Below are 17,527 nucleotides of genomic sequence, written 5' to 3'. Positions count from 1 at the left end.
CAGGGTTGGGGCTGTGTGTTTGGATAAGGAGCCATAAAGCAGCAGCTGTATTTATTCACTTATTTTGAAGCTGCCGTGGAAGGCAGGATGCTAAACAGGAGGAAAAAGTGTTTGAAAGGCAAAGCTGAGGGACTCCTTTGTGTCCTGCAGGCATCCTGCTCCCAAAGGCTCCATAACCAACAGCAGGGTGCTGCCTCGCCGGGGGGAGCGATGCCGGCGCTGTCCCAAAATTTCCATTTCCCTCCAATTGCTTGACATATAGAGATGCTCCTTTATAAAAGGAACTTCAAAGTGTGTGAGAAGGGCACGGATCCCTGATTTAAGGCAGGATTTGCTCGGGACAGACAGCCCGCCCTGCACACAGAGATGCTTAATGCCGGATAATTAAGCCATGGGGGGATTCTTGTTTTGTGTTTATTGACCCAAACGCTGTGTGCTGGGGATTTCTCTGTGTTTGCTTACAATGGAGTTAGTTTATAGTGTGAACGTTGCGCTTGCAGAGATATGTGCAGGGATATTTGTGCATGCAGGGATATTTGTGCATGCAGGGCTGCGTATCCCCAGTGCTGTTTGCTGGGCACGCTCACACATCGGCCATGCGTCCGTGCCAGCTGCACTTCTCCTTCTGGGGGTCAGCTGGAACAGATGTGGGTGTCAAGGGGGGGAAGGGGTGGGTGTTGGTGTGGGTGTCCATGGGGAAAGGTGTGGGTGTCCATGAGGTGTCAGTGGAGGTGCTGGCCTTGAAGGAGGGGTGTCCATAGGAACACGGGTGGAGAAGGAGGGGTGTTGGGTTTTGGCGGGGAGGAAGCTGATGATTGTCCATGGGGGAGTTGGTTTCGAAGGAGAAGTGTCCTTAAAGGGTGCTGTTTTAGGAGGAGTGTTGGGGGGTGTTATTTTGGAAGGCCCCAGGGGTGTACCTTTGGTCAGAGGGGTGATCCTGGAGGTGTTACTTTAGAGGAAGGCATTCTGGGGGCTCTTGTTTGAATGGGAGGAAACTACCATGGGGTGTAGTTTCGGAAGGAGGGCCGTCGGTTCAGAAGGAGGGCTTTCAGGGACTGTTGTTTGGGGAGGAGGGTTTGGGGGAGGTGTTGTCTCGCTGTCGCCGCGGGCCGGCAGGTGTCGGGCGGCCCCCCGCCCCCTCTTTGCATAGCAGCTCTCCCTTTCCCTCTCCCCATATAAAGGCGCCGGGCCGGTCAGAGGCACCCAGCCGGCCATGCCTCCCCCCAAGACCCCTTTCCACATCGATGCTCTCCTCGCCGAACCCCCACGGCCCGGCCACGCAGCCCCCGGCCCGCCGCCTCCCATCCCTCTCCCCATGCCGGGGCCGGGAGCCTGGAGCTGGGGCTGCCGCTGGGGAGGAGGTGAGCGCCGGGCTCGGGGTGCGGGGCTGCGGGGGGGCGGGGGATGGGAGAGCCCCGCGGTTTGGAACGGACGGGCTGACCGAAAATAGGCTTCCCCCCTCTCCCCCCGTCCTTGACATTAAGTCTCTTAGCATTCGGAGCAAAACTGGCAGCTCAGCACAGCTGGCAGCTGCGTGGGGAGTTCTGGTCCGGTCTGAGAGCTGCAATATTCAGACCACAAATATTTGCTACACTTGATTTTCTTTTTTTTTTCTTTAAGCTACATCGTACAGCTACTTAATGTCTTACTTCCTTTAACAGCCAGCGTCTGTATAGCTGCATATGTTACTCTGTGTATTATATTGAATGTGAAGATAGGAAAATACATGTCTCTATCCACAATCTCTATCGCACGTCAGTAATTGCACTCGCTATTATTCAAGTATCAAAACAGGGGAAAAAAAGGTGTGACTGGTAAAATGATCTGAGGGCTGCAAATAGTTGAAGTGCAATTAGGGCTGTTGAGCTGTCAGTTCTCCAGCCCACAAATCGTTAAACACGTGCAGAACTTACACCTTAATTAATGACATGAAGTAGGTCACGGTGCCTGCTTGGGTCTGACAGCGTAGCACTGCTCTTAGGCTGGGGCCTGTGGGTCCTGTGACAGCTGTTTGTTAATGAGCTAATTATTGTTATCATCAGGTCACAACTAGATAAAGGGCTGTGCTAGAGACAAAGAGCAGATCTGAAGTCACTCCTGCACAAAAGGAACAGGTTGGGCCATTCAGTCCCGCGGAGGGACCAGGAAAGGGAGATGATGGCTTTCCTAAGGAGCTGAAGGGGACTTTGGGAACGGCCGTCCTGCAGGATGCTGCCAGCTTCAGCATCCTCCCCCCAGTGCTGGCTGAGCATGGGCAGAGCTTCCCCAGCATTTGGATATCAGTGATGAGAGGCTTCCTGAAAGTGGGGATGGTGTTTTTTCACTCACCAACTCTTGGTGGGCGTTGTTATAAAGATTCTGTGGAGATGGGAGGTTAAAATCCGCTCGCTAGAGCTGACTTTGGGTCTGGCTGCACGTCCAGGACTGTTGTAGGTGGTACCTGTCATAGAAACACAGAATTATCTGCATTGGAAAACATCTTCACTATCTCCAAGCCTAACCACTAAGCTGACCTACCAAGTCCTTCACTAAACCACGTCCTTTAGTGCCACAAAGGGACATCCCTGCTTTTGTTTTTGGTGCTCCTTCCTCCCACCCCCTTACAGTTGTAGAGCAGCTGCGTTTGGATTTTAATCACAGCCCATGCAAGCTGAGCTTGGCTCTTCAGCAGGGCTGGAGGAATGGCCTCAACCACTGAGACCCCTTAAATCCCTGCTTCTTGCATGCAGGTCTGGAGTTGTCTCACTGCACAGGGGCCGACCCGCTGGGCCCTGCTGTGCCATGGAGGTCCGGAGGGCCCTGCAAAATGAAGAGGGTGCGCACAGTCTTCAAACCAGAGCAGCTGGAGCGGCTGGAGCAAGAGTTCCTCAAGCAGCAGTACATGGTGGGCACAGAGCGAGTGGACCTGGCTGCGACACTGCGTCTCACAGAGACCCAGGTGAGGGATCGGGGAGCTGGGCACGGCTGCAATGAGCTGGGATCTGGGGTCAGTTGGTGGGGGTTCCTCCCTTGGGAAGCAGGAATTGATGCAGAGTGACGTGCTGCGAGGTAACGGTGGAGAACGTTGCAAGATAAGTTTAGATTTATGAATGATAACACTTGACATTTATGAAGTAGAACAAAAAGCGTTCGGGAGCACAAACCTGTTTGCATTGGAGTTCAAGCTGAGTTGGGCTGATTTATATTAAGGTGTTCTGGAGGCGCTTTGTGCAGTATGGATCCTTGGATGATGCAGGATCTGAATTTTTCCTGCTCCTCCTTGTCTGTTTCTGAAGACCATTTCTCTGCTAGGTGAAAGTCTGGTTCCAGAACCGGAGGATCAAATGGAGGAAGCAAAGCATGGAACAGAAGAAAGCAAAGCTGTCGCAGTTTGGGGTGATGCAGCCTGCCTCTGCTGGCCCCACAGATGTCAAGGAGCATGAGGAGGACACAGTGGACGTTGAGCTTTGAGGAGCTGATGGGATGCAGCTGCCACTGTTGTTTTTGCAGCAATGCCTGCCTAATGGAGGTACTGGGGATGCAGGCACGTCTGCGCTTGCTTGGTCCAAGCTGGACTCAAAGTTCTTGCTCTGAGAGTTTTGAGCTACAGAACTAAACTGCCACTGGGTGGGAAGAAACATCCAAGTGTAGAGATGCCCTGTTTGGTAACCAGTGCTGTAACTCTTGATGCTTGATGGTTCCATCGCCGTGGCAAAGCGCATGATTTCATTTGTTATCACAGTGCATGGAAGCACAGTTTCCAATAGAGAGGCTGGGGTGACAGTCAATCCATGTCTCTGACAGCTGTGAGCACGGCAGCATCTGAACACGGGGTCACTCCTGTTGCAGGTACTGTGTGCTCCTATGAGGGAGAGCTGTGTTGGGAGGAGATTTGGCTCTGATTTTTTTCTCCTGGTCATCTTGATTCCTGTGTTGGATGCTGAGATCACAACAAGAACAAAAAAAAAAGCGGAAACTGAAAAGTCCTTTACTCCTGCCTGCATCATTTTTATCATTATTGTATTTATTTTCATATATTATTCATGCAACATGATGAACAGGGTCTGACTGCCCTTAGAGCAGCAGTGCTCCTCCTCCTGTCCTGTGCCTTGCTGTCTTCCTGCCTTTCTTTTGCCTTTCAGAGTGTGTTTTTTTGCCTTACTTCACCATGGTTTGCATGGGGAACAAGGGTCTCATGAGGCTCTCAGAGGTGCAGAGACCGGGGCTGTTATAAACCAGCAGCTCTCCAACACTTCTGCTGTGTCAGACGGCCCCCTGCCCTCATCCAGATGTGCTGGTCCTGGCCCAGATGGCGGCTGCTCACTTCTCTCCTCGTTATACACTGCAGTGCTGTGGGAAGCAGCACCTGGAGAGCTTAGCAAGCACACTTGCAACCACACACTGCAGCTTACCGTCATATTCCTGGTGGGTGGGAGGGCTCCGAGGGGTCAGGACTGAGCATTTGAGTTTCTCTGTGTTTTAGTAATTCCTAGGGGCTGGTGTGCACAGCAGCAGCAGCTTTTGGCCATGCAGACAGTGCTCAGGCTGTCACCTCATCCCCAGGGCACCAGGCGCAACGTCCCATGAGCTCAGGGTAATTCATCACTTCTCTTTCCGACCACAGAATCATAGAATGGCCTGGGTTGAAAAGGACCACAATGATCACCTGGTTTCAAGCCCCTGCTGTGTGCAGGGTCACCAACCAGCAGACCAGGCTGCCCAGAGCCACATCCAGCCTGGCTTTGAATGCCTCCAGGGATGGGGCATCCACAGCCTCCTTGGGCAACCTGTTCCAGTGCCTCACCACCCTCTGAGTGAAAAACTGTATATTGCTTTCCTCTAGTGTTAGAGAGAAAAGAAATAACATTTTTTTTCTTTTCTCCTTGCCAAGCATCGCTTCTTTATTTGCTTTGCTTCTTAATAAAGAAAGAAACTGTGTTTAAGAGGGAAGATGAGATTGGGAGAGGACAGCAGGACTCAGCATCACCTGGGTGTCCTCAAGTGCCACATTTCCATGGCTCTGCAGCGTCCCAGGGAAAGTGCCGTTCCCTGGGCAGCCTTCACCAGTGCCTGATCGCTGGTGAAGTACAACACGAATGCATCTTTTGCCCATTTCTTGCAGAATTCGCCCTATATTTATAGCAAGAAATGCCACAAGGCGTTAGGCAGGCAGAAGGGTTTGGGTCACGGTGCAAGCGGATGCTCCACAATGCATCTTTGCACCGAAACCTTACAGAAAGGGAATGTGCCGTGGTCGCATCGCAGTGTTTTGCTGTTATGTGCATAAGTGGTGAAAACTGGCATAAAAAGGAGCACGGATCGCCACGGCTGCAGGATGGAGGGGTGGCCCAGCAGAGCAGCGCTCCCTATGGGGGCTCGCAACACAACCACGATTTGTTTTTAACTCGTGCCGGCAGTGACACCTAGTGACTCAAAACACCTGAAAACGCCCCGAAATTGTAAATCCCTCCTTCCCGTATCCAGACAGAGCTGGGATGAAGGCAAGCAGGCGTGAATGAGAGAGCGATGCAATGCTGCTCAACTCGGTGTTTGCGTGCATTTTAGGCGTTTACGGGGAAAAGCAAGGCGTGTGTTAATGCCCTGGAGGGAATTTTTAATGATTTTTTTTTGTGGAAAATAAAAGAGTTTGCAGCACGCTGAGGAGGTGCCCAGGGGTACGGTGCGTTCTCGCACGGACTGGTGGTTAAATTGAAATAAAACCGATCGCAGAGATACCAGCAAGCTCCCAGCTGCTGTCTGTCCATCTGGGGAAGAGCCCCAGCTCCGATATGGGGCTTTTTTGAGGTGTGTGTGTTGTGTTTTTTGGGGGGGGCGGCGGGGTGGGGGGAGCCAAGATGGCCGCCCGCCCTGTGGGCTGAGGGGCGGCGGGAGCGGAGCCCCAGCGCTATGTGGGGAGCGGCGGCCATCTTCCAGCCGGGCAGGGCGGGAAGGGACGCGGAGGAGGAGGAGGAAGAGAAGGAGGAGAAGAAGAGGAGGAGGAGGAGGAGGAAGAAGCACTCCCCGCCCCCGTGGGTCAGAGCGTGGAAGTCGCCGCCCGAAGATGGCCGCCGCGGCGGGGGACGCGCGCGGAGCGGCGTTGGGAGCCCGGCCGGGGCTCGGGGCCGCGGCCGAATCGCGGTTCATCAGCAGCGCTAAGGTGAGCCGTGCCCGCCGCACTGCGGGGCGAGCTCCGATTAACGTTTCCCCTTAACGCCGGGTTTGTCCCCCGTGGCAGGGGAAGGGGCTGTTCGCCACCCGGAGCATCCGCAAAGGGGAGGCGGTGTTCGTGGAGAAGCCGGTGGTTTCGTCGCAGTTCCTCTGGAACGCGCTGTACAACTACCGAGGTGAGCCGCGGGCTGCGGGTCGGGGTGGGCTGGGCTCCGCTGCTGCTTTCAGCTCCAGCGTCCCCAAACGTGTGTGCTCGCCGATCCCTCAGCACCACAAACCCACGGTTCTGGAGCACCCCCAGGGACCCCCATTCCTTTGGTCACTGCCTGCCTGATTTCCTCATGTTCAACCTGACCCTCCCACGATGCAGCTGAAGGCCATCAGCTCTGGTTCTGTTGCTGTTGCTGAGCCTCACCTCGCCCCAGCCTCTTTCAGGCAGCCGTGCAGAGCCGTGAGGCCTCCCTTGAGCCTCCTTCAACCATCCCATCCCCTCAGCCTCTCGCCGTAAGATCTGTGCTCCAGATCCTTCACACCTTCATTGGACACTGTTAAGAAGGTGGAAGAGCAGGCACAGATTAAAGGAGGCCGCCAACCAAACCATCGTGCTGGAAAAAAGCAAAATAAGCTGGGGACACCACAGTTTCTGAGTGGTGTGGGTGCTAATCCACATGATCAGCCATTGGCACAGGCTGCCCAGGGAGGTGGTGGAGTCACCATCCTTGAAGATGCTCAAGAACCGTGGAGATGTGGCACTGAGAGGCACGGTGGGGGTTGGACTTGGTGATCTGAGAGATCTTTTCCAATCTTTATGCCCTGCATGTGGCGGGGGGTTGGAGATTCGCGACCTTTGAGGTCCCTTTCCAACCCTGGCCATTCTGTGATTCATGAGTCTATGGAGTACAGCCTGTGGGGTTGCTGGTGTTCTTCAGAGGTGTGAAAGTGGAAACCGGTCTATTTTGACGTGTGTGGCTTAAGCTGTTCCACTGGGCTCTTGCTTTTGGGTCTTCTGGGACAAAAGGAGGGGATGGAGAGAAGAAATGCAAAAGTAGGGTTGGACGCAAGCTGGGCCTTGTCCTACGTAGACTGTGCTGTCTGCTGGGCTCTGCTGCAGGTCAGCAAAAGGAGGATACTTGCTGCGTGTATCATGCGGCCCTTAAAGACAGGGGTGTGCTTGTCATTTGTCATAGGGCCCTTAAACACACTGGGGCATCTGGTTGTGTTTTCTGCTTGCAGCCTGTGATCACTGCCTGCGGGCTTTGGAGACAGCAGAGGAGAATGCCCAGCGACTGCTGGGGAGGAGCTCTCTGGTGCTGCCTCACCCGGAGCAGTGCAGCATCCGCAAAGACCTGCACCAGCAGTGTCCTCGCTGCCAGGTATGGGGGCTGTCGGGGGGGACTGTGATCTTCTTGGGGTCGCTGACTCCTTTGTAGCATCCGGGCAGGCCTTTGGTGTGACTTTCTGCCCTATAATAGATGACCGCTTTTTCCTTCTGCTAAAGAGCTGGGGCTCGGCTGGGCCCGAGAAGCCCTTTTCCTGCTGCTGTAGCCAATGCCGGGTGCTGTGCCTCTTGCTCTAGGTGACATACTGCAGTGCTGAGTGCAGGCAGGCTGCTTTGGAGCAGTACCACCAAGTCCTCTGCCTTGGCCCATCCCGTGATGACCCCACGCACCCCCTCAACAAGCTGCAGGAGGCATGGAGGTAGGGGATCAACCCACCTGTTGCTTACAGGCTGAGGTAGTGGCTGTCCCAGGCTGGGTGACGCTGGCTTGGGACCAGGCCTGAGGGCCATTGTTGCTTTGCATCTCTGCATGAGGGACATGGAGGCTGTGGGACATTGCTCTGCTCTGCAGCCCTGCCAGGATACGTGTTGGCTGTGGTGGGGCTTTCACTTGGGGCTGAGCACTTCTTGTCACCCACTAAAGGGCTATCAAGCACTATGCTGCGTGCCCCTCACTCCTGCAATTTTGTAGTGTCTGCACGTTTCCAATCTTTCAGAGATCTGCCATCTCCAACCTAGGATCTGCCAAGCAGCACCGTTGTGGATACATGAATTCTTGTCCCTGCTTGCAAATGTTAAAGTGGCACAGAGGGGTGAAGCGACATCTCTGCCTCAAAGCTGGTCGCAAACCCCAGTTCTTGTTGCAGTGTTGGGCTTTGTTGGGACCATAGGTATTCTTAGGACTGTTGTTTGGCAGAATAGTGGGGAATTATTGTGTGCTCTGAGCAGCCAGGTGGGTGCCAGCTTCTTGCCATCGTGTCTCCATGCAGCGGTGCTGGCTTGGCTGATTTGCTGTGACAGATGAGTGCAGGCCTGCCCACAGGGATGGCAGCTGCTCCTGCCTCCCTCCAGCTTTTTATTTCCATACCAGCACTGATACCATCGGTGTCCTTTTTTGTTCCTCAGAAACATGCATTATCCACCAGAGACTTCCAGCATCATGCTGATGGCCCGGATGGTTGCCACAGTCAAACAGGTAGGTTTGCAGTTTGAGTCAGCAGCTGCCAGCATGTGGTTGCCTTTTCCTGTTGTGGCTGTTATTCTCAAGGACTGATCTCTTCTCAAGTGTCTGGCAGAGCAATTTCCTGCTTGAATAGATGTCAACATCTCATGATCCCTGGCCATAGAGACAGCAGGCAGCAGGGGATGCATCTATGCCCTGAGCCAAGCAGATCATTTTTCCATACCAAATTAATTAGGCAGAGCTGAACCTTCCCTTTGGCTCCTTTTTTTTTTTCAGCCTGGCAATCTCAATGTTTACTTCCAATAAGCTACTACTGTGCAACTGCTTCTGATGGTTCTTGATGGCAGGCTGAATATATCTGAGCTCAGTGGGACTCATCCTCCCTCTCTCTCCCAGCTGGGGAAGGAAGAGGTGTTGGTGCAGTACATTTGCTTGATTCCTGTTTCAGGCTAAAGACAAGGACTGGTGGATCAAGGCCTTCTCCCAGTTCTGCAGTAAGACAGCAAACGAAGAGGAGGAGATTGCACACAAACTACTGGGGGACAAATTTAAGGTAAGAGCTTTGGGCATGTTGGATACTTGGAATCCCTGAACCTGCCCTCTTCTTGCCCGCATCTGTGAGTCTGTGGGTGCAGCTGGGATGGGAGACAATGGAAATCCCAAGCACAGTGGAGATACAGAGCCCTGTTTGGGGCCAGCTCAGCTGATAGAGAGGAAATGGGCTGCTGAGAGGGCTTTGGAGTTGCAGTCCTACAGCAGAACATGCTGTTCCTTCCTGTTGCGGGGATGTTTCAGCTATGGAAATGGGTCAGGGTGTTAGTTAGCTGCTGAGTATCACCTCAGAAGGTGGGTTTTGCTGCTAAAGTGAGTGGCTTTTCGCTGCTCTAAGGGCAGCAGCTCTCAGCCTTGCAGAGAAGGACCAGCAGTCTGACTTCTGAGCCTCCTGGCCTGTGCTGGGCTTGGCTATCGGCCTGGGTCTGATTCCCAGCAATGTCTGTCCACCCTGATGGTGTTGTTGTGTTCTGCCAGGGCCAGCTGGAGCTGCTGCGTTTGCTCTTCACTGAAGCCCTTTATGATGAACAACTCAGCAGGGTGAGTTGAGCCAGGAGAAGTGGGACCTTCTTTTGGGTGCCAGTCCTTTTGGGTTATTGTCTGCCCCTAAGGCCAGGGCTTTCCTGGGACTCTGCCCATTTCTTGCTTCCCCTAAAGCTTCCTGTGGGGTTTGAGGTGCATGCAGACTGGAGTTCTGCTGCAGATTGGCCTGAACTCAGCTGTTTTCTGATCTCCCTTCTGCAGTGGTTCACTCCAGAAGGCTTTCGATCTCTCTTTGCTCTCGTTGGGACCAATGGCCAAGGCATAGGAACCAGGTAATGGGGCTTTCTGGGTGTTCCTTGCAGGGCAGAAAAGATGAAGCGTGGAGGGTGTGTACAGCCTGCAAATCTGCACTGGTCTAAGTAGTGGCTGGGCTCAAACGTGGGAAGTGGGGCTGGAGAGACAAACGTAAAAGCAGTCTTTTATTTCAGCACTGTCCAACCCTTTGGCATCCCCCTGGCAGACCTTGGCCACTTGAAGCCCCTGAGTTTAACCCTTAGATCCCCTGTGTGAGCTCCCACTGTGTACTGGCAGCACTGTGGGGCTGTAATGGTGTCTTTTAATGGTGTCCTTTACTTCCCTGTAGCTCTCTGAGCCAGTGGGTGCATGCTTGTGATGCATTAGATCTCCCCATGCTGCAACGAGAGGAGCTGGACGCCTTCATTGACCAGCTCTACAAGGACATTGAGAAGGGTAAGGCTCTGCTGTGGCTGTAGGTAGTAGCATCAGCCAGCTGGAAGGCTTATCTGAGGATCCTGTCCATAAAAATACCATTTATAGCCAATGTTCAAAGACTTGTAGCATTTGTCTGTTTGGATGAGTACAGGGACAGGTCAGGGAGTGTGTGCTTGAACAAGGAGTGCAGATCTTCGTGCCCTCTGTCCCTCCCAGTGGGAAGGGAAAGGTGCTTTGAAAACGACCCTCCAGCACACAGACCCCAGAGCAGCACTGTCTGTCAGCACATACATGAGCTGAATGCCTGGTTGAGCCAGACAAATTCATGCACAGCTTTAACCATCACCCTTCTCTGTTCTGCAGAATCTGGTGAATTCCTGAACTGTGAGGGGTCAGGTCTCTACATGCTTCAGAGCTGCTGTAAGTAACACTTACAGGGACAAGGACTGGGGGGAGAGCTAGTTGTAAGGAGGGAGTTGTGCTGTGCTAGAAAGACTCACCTCTAGGCACTGGAACGGGTTGCCCAGGGAGGTGGTGGATGCCTTGCCTTGTCCTTGGAGACATTCAAGGTCAGGCTAGACTGAGTTCTGAGCACCTGATGGAGCAGCAGATGTGTCTGTTCATTGCAGGGAGTTGGACTAGATGGCCTTTAAGGGTCCTTTCCAACTTGAATGATCCCTAATAGCCTCTGGCAAAGTGGGTTTATGCTTCCCATCAGTGGGCAGGATGGGATTGGTGAGTTGGGATGGGATTGCTGCTGTCCTGTGGCCTGGTTGCTCTCTCACTGTTTCCTGGCATCCTGCCTGTCCTTGGAATGGTCAGTCCTAGCTTGAATGGTCTCAGATGTAATGTGGGCTCCAGGAACATCATGTGCAATTAGTGAAGAGACAATCTCCTGCCTTGTCTGTGTGTAATGGAGCTGAATGAGCCATTAAAGCAAGGGAGGAGCCTTTCTTATCTGGGCTGCTAGGATGTGGGAAAGGTTGACCCAGCACTCAGAGCTTCCTTGTGTCACTCCAAAGTGTTTTCAGCACAGTGGGGTCTGGTCAGTGGCTGCTGTGAGAGCTGGGAAGTAAGGGAGCAGTGCTACCCTGTGCACCCTTCTATGGGCACACAAAGGCATGGGATGGTGCTGGGCACCCCAGGGGTTGATCCAAGACAACCCTGTCTCCTCGAGTGTTGTTTTATTTTTGTTTAGAGAGCCCTGGCCCTGCACCTTGTTCTGCAGGGCGCCTGGGACTCTGTAATGTGAGCAAAGAGTGCAATGCTGGTGCCCCTACTGCAGATGGTGTGGCTGAGCATTGTGCTGCCATATCCTTAGCCACAGCACGGCCCTCCCAGCTGGAGCTGCTGGCTCCTGCATGCCCTTGTCACCAATAGCCAAAAGAGCAGAGTTAGGCCACTGACATTTAGCAGCTTTACCCTCTCTTCCTTTTAGGTAACCACAGCTGCATCCCCAATGCTGAGACATCCTTCCCAGACAACAACTTCCTTTTGCATCTGACTGCTCTGGAGGACATTGAAGCAGGAGAGGTGAGACACTGGGGTGCAGATGAACCTGAGGTGACATCGTACCTTAGCAGTCCCCGTGTCCCCTTCTTTCCCCACAGACCCCAGCCCAGTATCTTCTGCCTCTTGCATTATTTTTGCCTGGCACTGGTGGATTCACACCTTATTCTGTGTGGGAATTACCAGACCCACTTGGCTTTCAGGGGGACCAGTACAAACTGCTGCTTTGGGTTCATAGGAGGAAGCACTCAGCCTGGCCTGTTTCTCTTTGCTGACAGGAAATCTGCATCAGTTATTTAGACTGCTGTCAGAGGGAGCGGAGCAGACACAGCCGCAACAAGATACTCAGGTATAGGAGCTGTTTGGAGAGACGTGGGGGTAACACACACATCTCCAGTCACAGCCTGGGCTCTCTGTTAGGGCCCTGCCATGCGGCTGTGAGCTGGCTGGTGTGCAAGCTGGTGTGCTTGTGGCAGTCTGATGTGCAGCTTTGCCTGTGCTACTGTCAGACTTATCTCTGAGCAAGCCTGGGGTTCCGTGCTGTTGTCATATCATAGCATCCTAGAATGGCCTGGGTTGAAAAGGAGCACAGTGCTCATTCAGTTCCAACCCCCTGCTGTGTGCAGGGTCACCAACCAGCAGACCAGGCTGCCCAGAGCCACATCCAGCCTGGCCTTGACTGCCTGCAGGGATGGGGCATCCACAGCCTCCTTGGGCAACCTGTTCCAGTACCTCACCACCTCTGTGTGAAAAACTTCCTCCTAATATCCAACCTAAACCTCCCCTGTCTCAGTTTAAAAGCATCCCCCCTTGTCCTGTCACTACCCATCCTAGTTAACAGCTGTTCCCCTTCCTGTTTACATGCTCCCTTCGTGGGCTGCAGCTCATTTGGCCCCCTCTTTTGACTTGGCAAACCCTTGCTGTCCTCACCACCTTCCTTTTCCATCTCCATCCTTCTGCTAACGATCACCATGCTGGTGTCCAGTCGCACCTGCAGGGTGGAGAACACCCCCCACCCCTTCAAATCAGACAACTTCCACCTCATCTGAGCGTCATCAAGTCTGAGTTGTGCCTGTCTCATCTACCTTATACTTATTCCTGACCCTCTTTTCAGGGAGAACTACTTGTTTACCTGCTCGTGTCCCAAGTGCCTAGCACAAGCTGACGACCCCGATGTGACATCGGACGAAGAGGAGGAGGCCGAAGGGGAGACGGATGATGCAGAGCTGGAGGATGAGATGACTGATGTTTGATCTTGGCCTTGGGCGAGAGTAAAGAGATGGGATGGGACCGGGGGAGGGTCCTCCCAGAGGCAGCAGCTTTAATACTACAAACAGGGTTGTGTTGTGGGGTCGGGTGGGAGGCTGTGTGTGCCGGCAGAGGTCTGGCAGAGTGGGGCAGCAGGGGGAGCTGGAGGCAGGCCCTGCTTCCACCTGCCCTTGTGCTCTGTGTGTGTATGTGTGTGTGTGTGTGTGTGTGTGTGTGTGTTTACCAGCCCATCCATTCCTCCCTTGTGAGGTTGTGAGCCAGCAGCCCCCCTGCCATATCCCAGACCCCAGGGGCCAGCTGGTGCTTGTAGGGGAAGCTGAAGGAGAGCAGGGCCCTGGGCTGGGGTAGGGGACATGGTAGTGGTCGTGTTGTGGCCACCTCCGAGGCTCCTCCCGTGTCAGTACTGGCCATGGGTGTGGAGGAGCATGTCCTTTCCTACCCTGCAGGGATGAGGGGAATATGTGTGTGTACGTGTGTTTGTGCACAAGGGGTACTATTTAATGTCTATATTAGCACTATCTACACACCAAGGAGCTGGGGTCCTTATATATACTCCATTCCATGCCTTGACTTGGTGAGCAGCAAGCGAGGGTCAGAATGATCTTGCAGGTGGGACAGAGATGCCTCAGGGGTGGCAGAGATGCCAGAGTCTAGCAGGGAGAGAGGGGCTGACCCTGGCAGAGATCTCCCTCCTGCCTCAACTTTATCCTGGATATGATGCAAAGCCCCATGCAGTGATTGCTGGGCTGTTTGGGGAGGGGGAGGTGCCACGCTGCTAGCACAAACCTGACACAAATTACCACGTTGCATAAGCAAAGCCACCTCCAAATCCCAAAAACTGTTTTGGGTTTTGCAGAGTGAACTCCCCAGCTTGGGCTACGTTGGGAGGACTCATAGGAGTGGCAGCCGTTGTGCTTCCACATGTGAAGCAGTTTGTCTGTCCACAGCACCCAGCATGAAGTTGTCACTGGCAACCCACCTCACACTGCCAACCACTGATGCTGTGAGCAGCTCTGGGGTGTGCGGTGCCCAGCTGGAAGGAGAGGACAGCTCTAAATGACAGACTGACAGCAGGCTGGGGAAGCACCCAGGGTATTTTTTTTTTCCCCATCTTGGGTTTTGGGGAGGGTGCTTTTCTGCCACGTTTCCCTCGGGCCTGTGGGGTTTGGATTGTGGGAATGGAGGTGATGCTGTGGATGGGCACCTCTGACATGACCATCACTGCCAGCCCTGCACCCCGCTGCTTGTCCCCAGCCTCAGGTGTCCCAGGGCCACGTGCCCTTCAGTGTTCGTAATAAACCGAGACTGGTGAGAATTGGGGCTGTGTTGTTTGTACTGTTACAAATGGATGGTGGTTGAATGCAGAGAGGGAATGGGGGCTGGTCTTGGTAGTGGGATGGAGGGACAAGGGCAGAAGTGTCCCCCAAGGTCTGGGCTCTGGGTCTGTGAGGATCTGACATGCGCCCTGCCCCAGCTGCAAGAAGCAAGTGTACTGGGAGGGAGTGCAAGAAGTGAATTGGGAAAACCATCGTTAGGGACAAGACTACTTAAGAAAAAAAAAAGAGCAACTCCCGTTTTTCTAAAACTCATTCACACTTCATTAGCTCAGACAAAAATATACAGATGTTGGACGAGCCCTGCTAGAACAGACCAAGCCCGTGCCAAATGCTCCCTCCCCTCCCCTTTGGACTGCATCCATATAATACTGCAACCCTCTAAATCGGCAATGCAAACTACTGTTGGTATCTCAGCACTGTTAAAATGTTTCTCAGGGAAGCACTGGCCTGCGCTGCCCTCCCAGAGAGTCACAATGAAGTTTGCTCAGTGCCAGGCTCAAGGTACCACCTTGGGCTGTTCTGCTGTTCAGCTACACGCCAGCGGCAGCATAAAGGTTTTAACCATTGCTAAATCTGGTGAGGCTGGTGGGATTTCTGGAGCCAGGACCCTTCCCTCACACCTGATTCCTGGGCAAGCTCCTGGGATCCACCAAGAAGTCCTCAAACTGCTGCAGTCTTCCCACCTCTACCAGAAGGTCCAGGGAGGCTGCATCATTTCATACGTTGGGATGCTGGTGACATTGACAGGAATGGAGATGACAGCCCATGGGAGTCCGTGCTGCTCCAGGGAGCGTCGGATCATGTACCTGGAAGGGGAAGGGAATGATATGTATGTATGAAGGAGACCTGAGACCCAATGGACATCGCCTCCATGGGAAAATGTGGATCAAAGTTACTGAATCCACCAACAAATTGTCTCATAAAGCCCAGGTGGCACACACTGACCACTGGGATTAGTTGGGAATGAGACCTGTCCCTTCCCACGAGGTGCAGATCAAATGTTTCTCAACCAAGGCACCTACCCATCCCTGCCCAGCAGGAAGAGAGCGGGGATGTCAGCCGTCCTCCTGGTGCTGTCCTGGATCATCTCGATGTAGAAGCTGTCATTATCATAGGCGTTATCTGCAATGATCACCGCCCGTCCTCCGTGCTCCTGGATCACACGTGTCTTGGACAGGAACGAGCAGCCCCTGGGACAGAGGGGACAAATCTTTGGCTGGCAGCTGCCTACAAAACCTCCTGTGCCCTCCAACTGCAGCAGGACTGACGGCGTTGGCAGACAGAAGGGCAGGTGGGATGTGCGTGGGTCTGTGTCCCAGCATTGGGCCCCTCACTACAAGACAGACGTTGAGGCCCTGGAGTGTATCCAAAGAAGGGCAGCAGAGCTGTGAGGGGTCTGGAGCACAGCTCTAATGGGGAGCGGCTGTGGGAATTGGGATGGGTCAGTCTGGAGAAGAGGAAGCTCAGGGGAGACCTTGAGGCTCTGTATAACTCACTGAAAGGAAGCTGGAGCCAGGGGAGGGTCAGGTTGGATGTTAGGAAACATTTATTCTCCAAAAGAGCAGTCAGGTACTGACACAGCTGCCCAGGGAGTGATAGTCACCATCTGTAGAGGTGTTCCAGAACCATGGAGACATGGCACTGAGGGATGTGGTCGGTGGGGATGGTGTGGTGGGTTGATGGTTGAACTTGATGTCTTGTCTTTTCCAGCCTTAATGCCAAAGCTTGCCCAGGAGATGATGCACACGACAGGGACTGTTTCCCTGGCACCATGCCTCTCTCAAAAAACCTCAAACACTGGACAAATAGAAAATAAACAGACACGTACCCCCTCTCCACCAAGGCAATCTGATCCTGGATGAAGACACCATTGTTCAGCTCTCCGCAGGCTTCGGGGGGATCTGCTGGGACCAGGTGGATCTGGTCGTACCTTGTGTTCTCCAAGGATGAAACAAACAGGGGTGAGTGGAATCGGGGCTCAGGAGCACGGCCACCGCTGTCCCCAACCCCGCTCATCCCCACGGGGGGCCTCTGCAGCACACACAAAGGGAAGGCTTGTGGAAAAGCAATCAGCTCCATTTTTAATAGACGGTTTTAAGGCCTTGCGGTGGAGAAACAGAAGGAAGGGGAAGCTGAAGTTAGTGCTTCGTACTTACAAACACCCCACCAAAATCCTTGGCCGGCGTGGCGGTGAAGATGTAGCGGATGTCTCCAGGGCTCAGCACTTGGAAATAGAGGTACTCATGGATACGTAAACCTGCGTGGAGAAGGGGAGGGAGGGAAAGGGGAAACTTGTGAAAATAAATGGGAAATAGCCCAAGGGGACAGGGAGCACGGAGGGGAAACGCACCCAGATTCGTACGCGTAGAAGGAAAACGCACTCAGATTGTGATGTATGGAAGGTGAATGCACCCAGATGAGGGTGCACAAAGGGGAAATGCAACCAGGCCAGGGTGTGCCAAGACAAAATGCACGCGGATCGGGGTGCATAGAAGGCAAACGCAGTCAGGCCGGGCTGCACTGGGGGGAAATACAGCCAGACTGAGGTGCAGAAAGAGGAAGAAAGGGGACGATTAGGCCACGGAGCACCGAGGGGAAGCGCTATCGGGCCTGGGTGCGCTGAGGGGAAACGCAGCCACACCGGGGAGCACCGAGGGAAAATGCAGCCGGATCGGGGCACAGGGGCCGGCACTCACCGCGGCCCGGGCAGGAGCAGAGGCAGAGGCAGAGCCACAGCGAGCGGCGGAGCATGGCTGCGCCCGGCAGCACCGCCGCCCCGCCCCACCCCGCGCCCATTGGCGGCGCTGCTCCGAGAGCGCCTTCCTATTGGTTTTCGCTGCTGTCAATCGCCTGAGGGACGCCGGGAGCTCCGGTCCTGTCACTTCACTCCGGCGCGGCGGTTTGCCTCCGTTTCTCCGTCTCTATGGTCATTGGGGGAAAGAAGGGCGCCTCGCTGCGGCCGCTCTGTCCGCCTGCACCATAGAGCGCGGCCGGAAGTTGTCTCCTAGCAATGCGCGCTTCCTCTCCCGCCCTCAG

General features: G+C 54.1%; 3 protein-coding genes across 3 annotated transcripts; 2 read left to right on the top strand and 1 right to left on the bottom strand.

The window, feature by feature from the left end:
- Window positions 1-1,213: 1,213 nt before the first annotated feature.
- Window positions 1,214-3,450, top strand: LOC306945727 (homeobox protein not2-like; the record flags this gene model as incomplete). Its single annotated transcript, XM_079534521.1, has 3 exons — window positions 1,214-1,361; window positions 2,730-2,938; window positions 3,292-3,450. The coding sequence occupies 3 exons, from the start codon at window positions 1,214-1,216 to the stop codon at window positions 3,448-3,450; spliced, it is 516 nt and encodes a 171-aa protein (XP_079390647.1).
- Window positions 3,451-5,978: 2,528 nt separating this feature from the next.
- Window positions 5,979-13,138, top strand: SMYD5 (SMYD family member 5; the record flags this gene model as incomplete). Its single annotated transcript, XM_079534570.1, has 13 exons — window positions 5,979-6,136; window positions 6,215-6,323; window positions 7,381-7,520; window positions 7,724-7,845; window positions 8,552-8,621; window positions 9,058-9,162; window positions 9,639-9,701; window positions 9,906-9,976; window positions 10,288-10,394; window positions 10,740-10,796; window positions 11,815-11,909; window positions 12,164-12,234; window positions 13,000-13,138. Exons 1-13 carry the CDS (start codon window positions 6,041-6,043, stop codon window positions 13,136-13,138), a joined length of 1,245 nt encoding a protein of 414 aa, XP_079390696.1. The 5' UTR covers window positions 5,979-6,040.
- Window positions 13,139-15,176: 2,038 nt separating this feature from the next.
- On the bottom strand, window positions 15,177-17,287 carry PRADC1 (protease associated domain containing 1; the record flags this gene model as incomplete). Its single annotated transcript, XM_079535001.1, has 5 exons — window positions 15,177-15,297; window positions 15,514-15,681; window positions 16,320-16,429; window positions 16,648-16,748; window positions 17,188-17,287. The coding sequence occupies 5 exons, from the start codon at window positions 17,285-17,287 to the stop codon at window positions 15,177-15,179; spliced, it is 600 nt and encodes a 199-aa protein (XP_079391127.1).
- Window positions 17,288-17,527: the final 240 nt, after the last annotated feature.

Source organism: Tetrao urogallus (genome assembly GCF_951394365.1).
Source record: "Tetrao urogallus genome assembly, chromosome: 4".
Classification (NCBI taxonomy): domain Eukaryota; kingdom Metazoa; phylum Chordata; class Aves; order Galliformes; family Phasianidae; genus Tetrao; species Tetrao urogallus.
The sequence above is the reverse complement of the archived record's forward strand: the minus strand, read 5'-3'. Positions and strand labels throughout refer to the sequence as shown.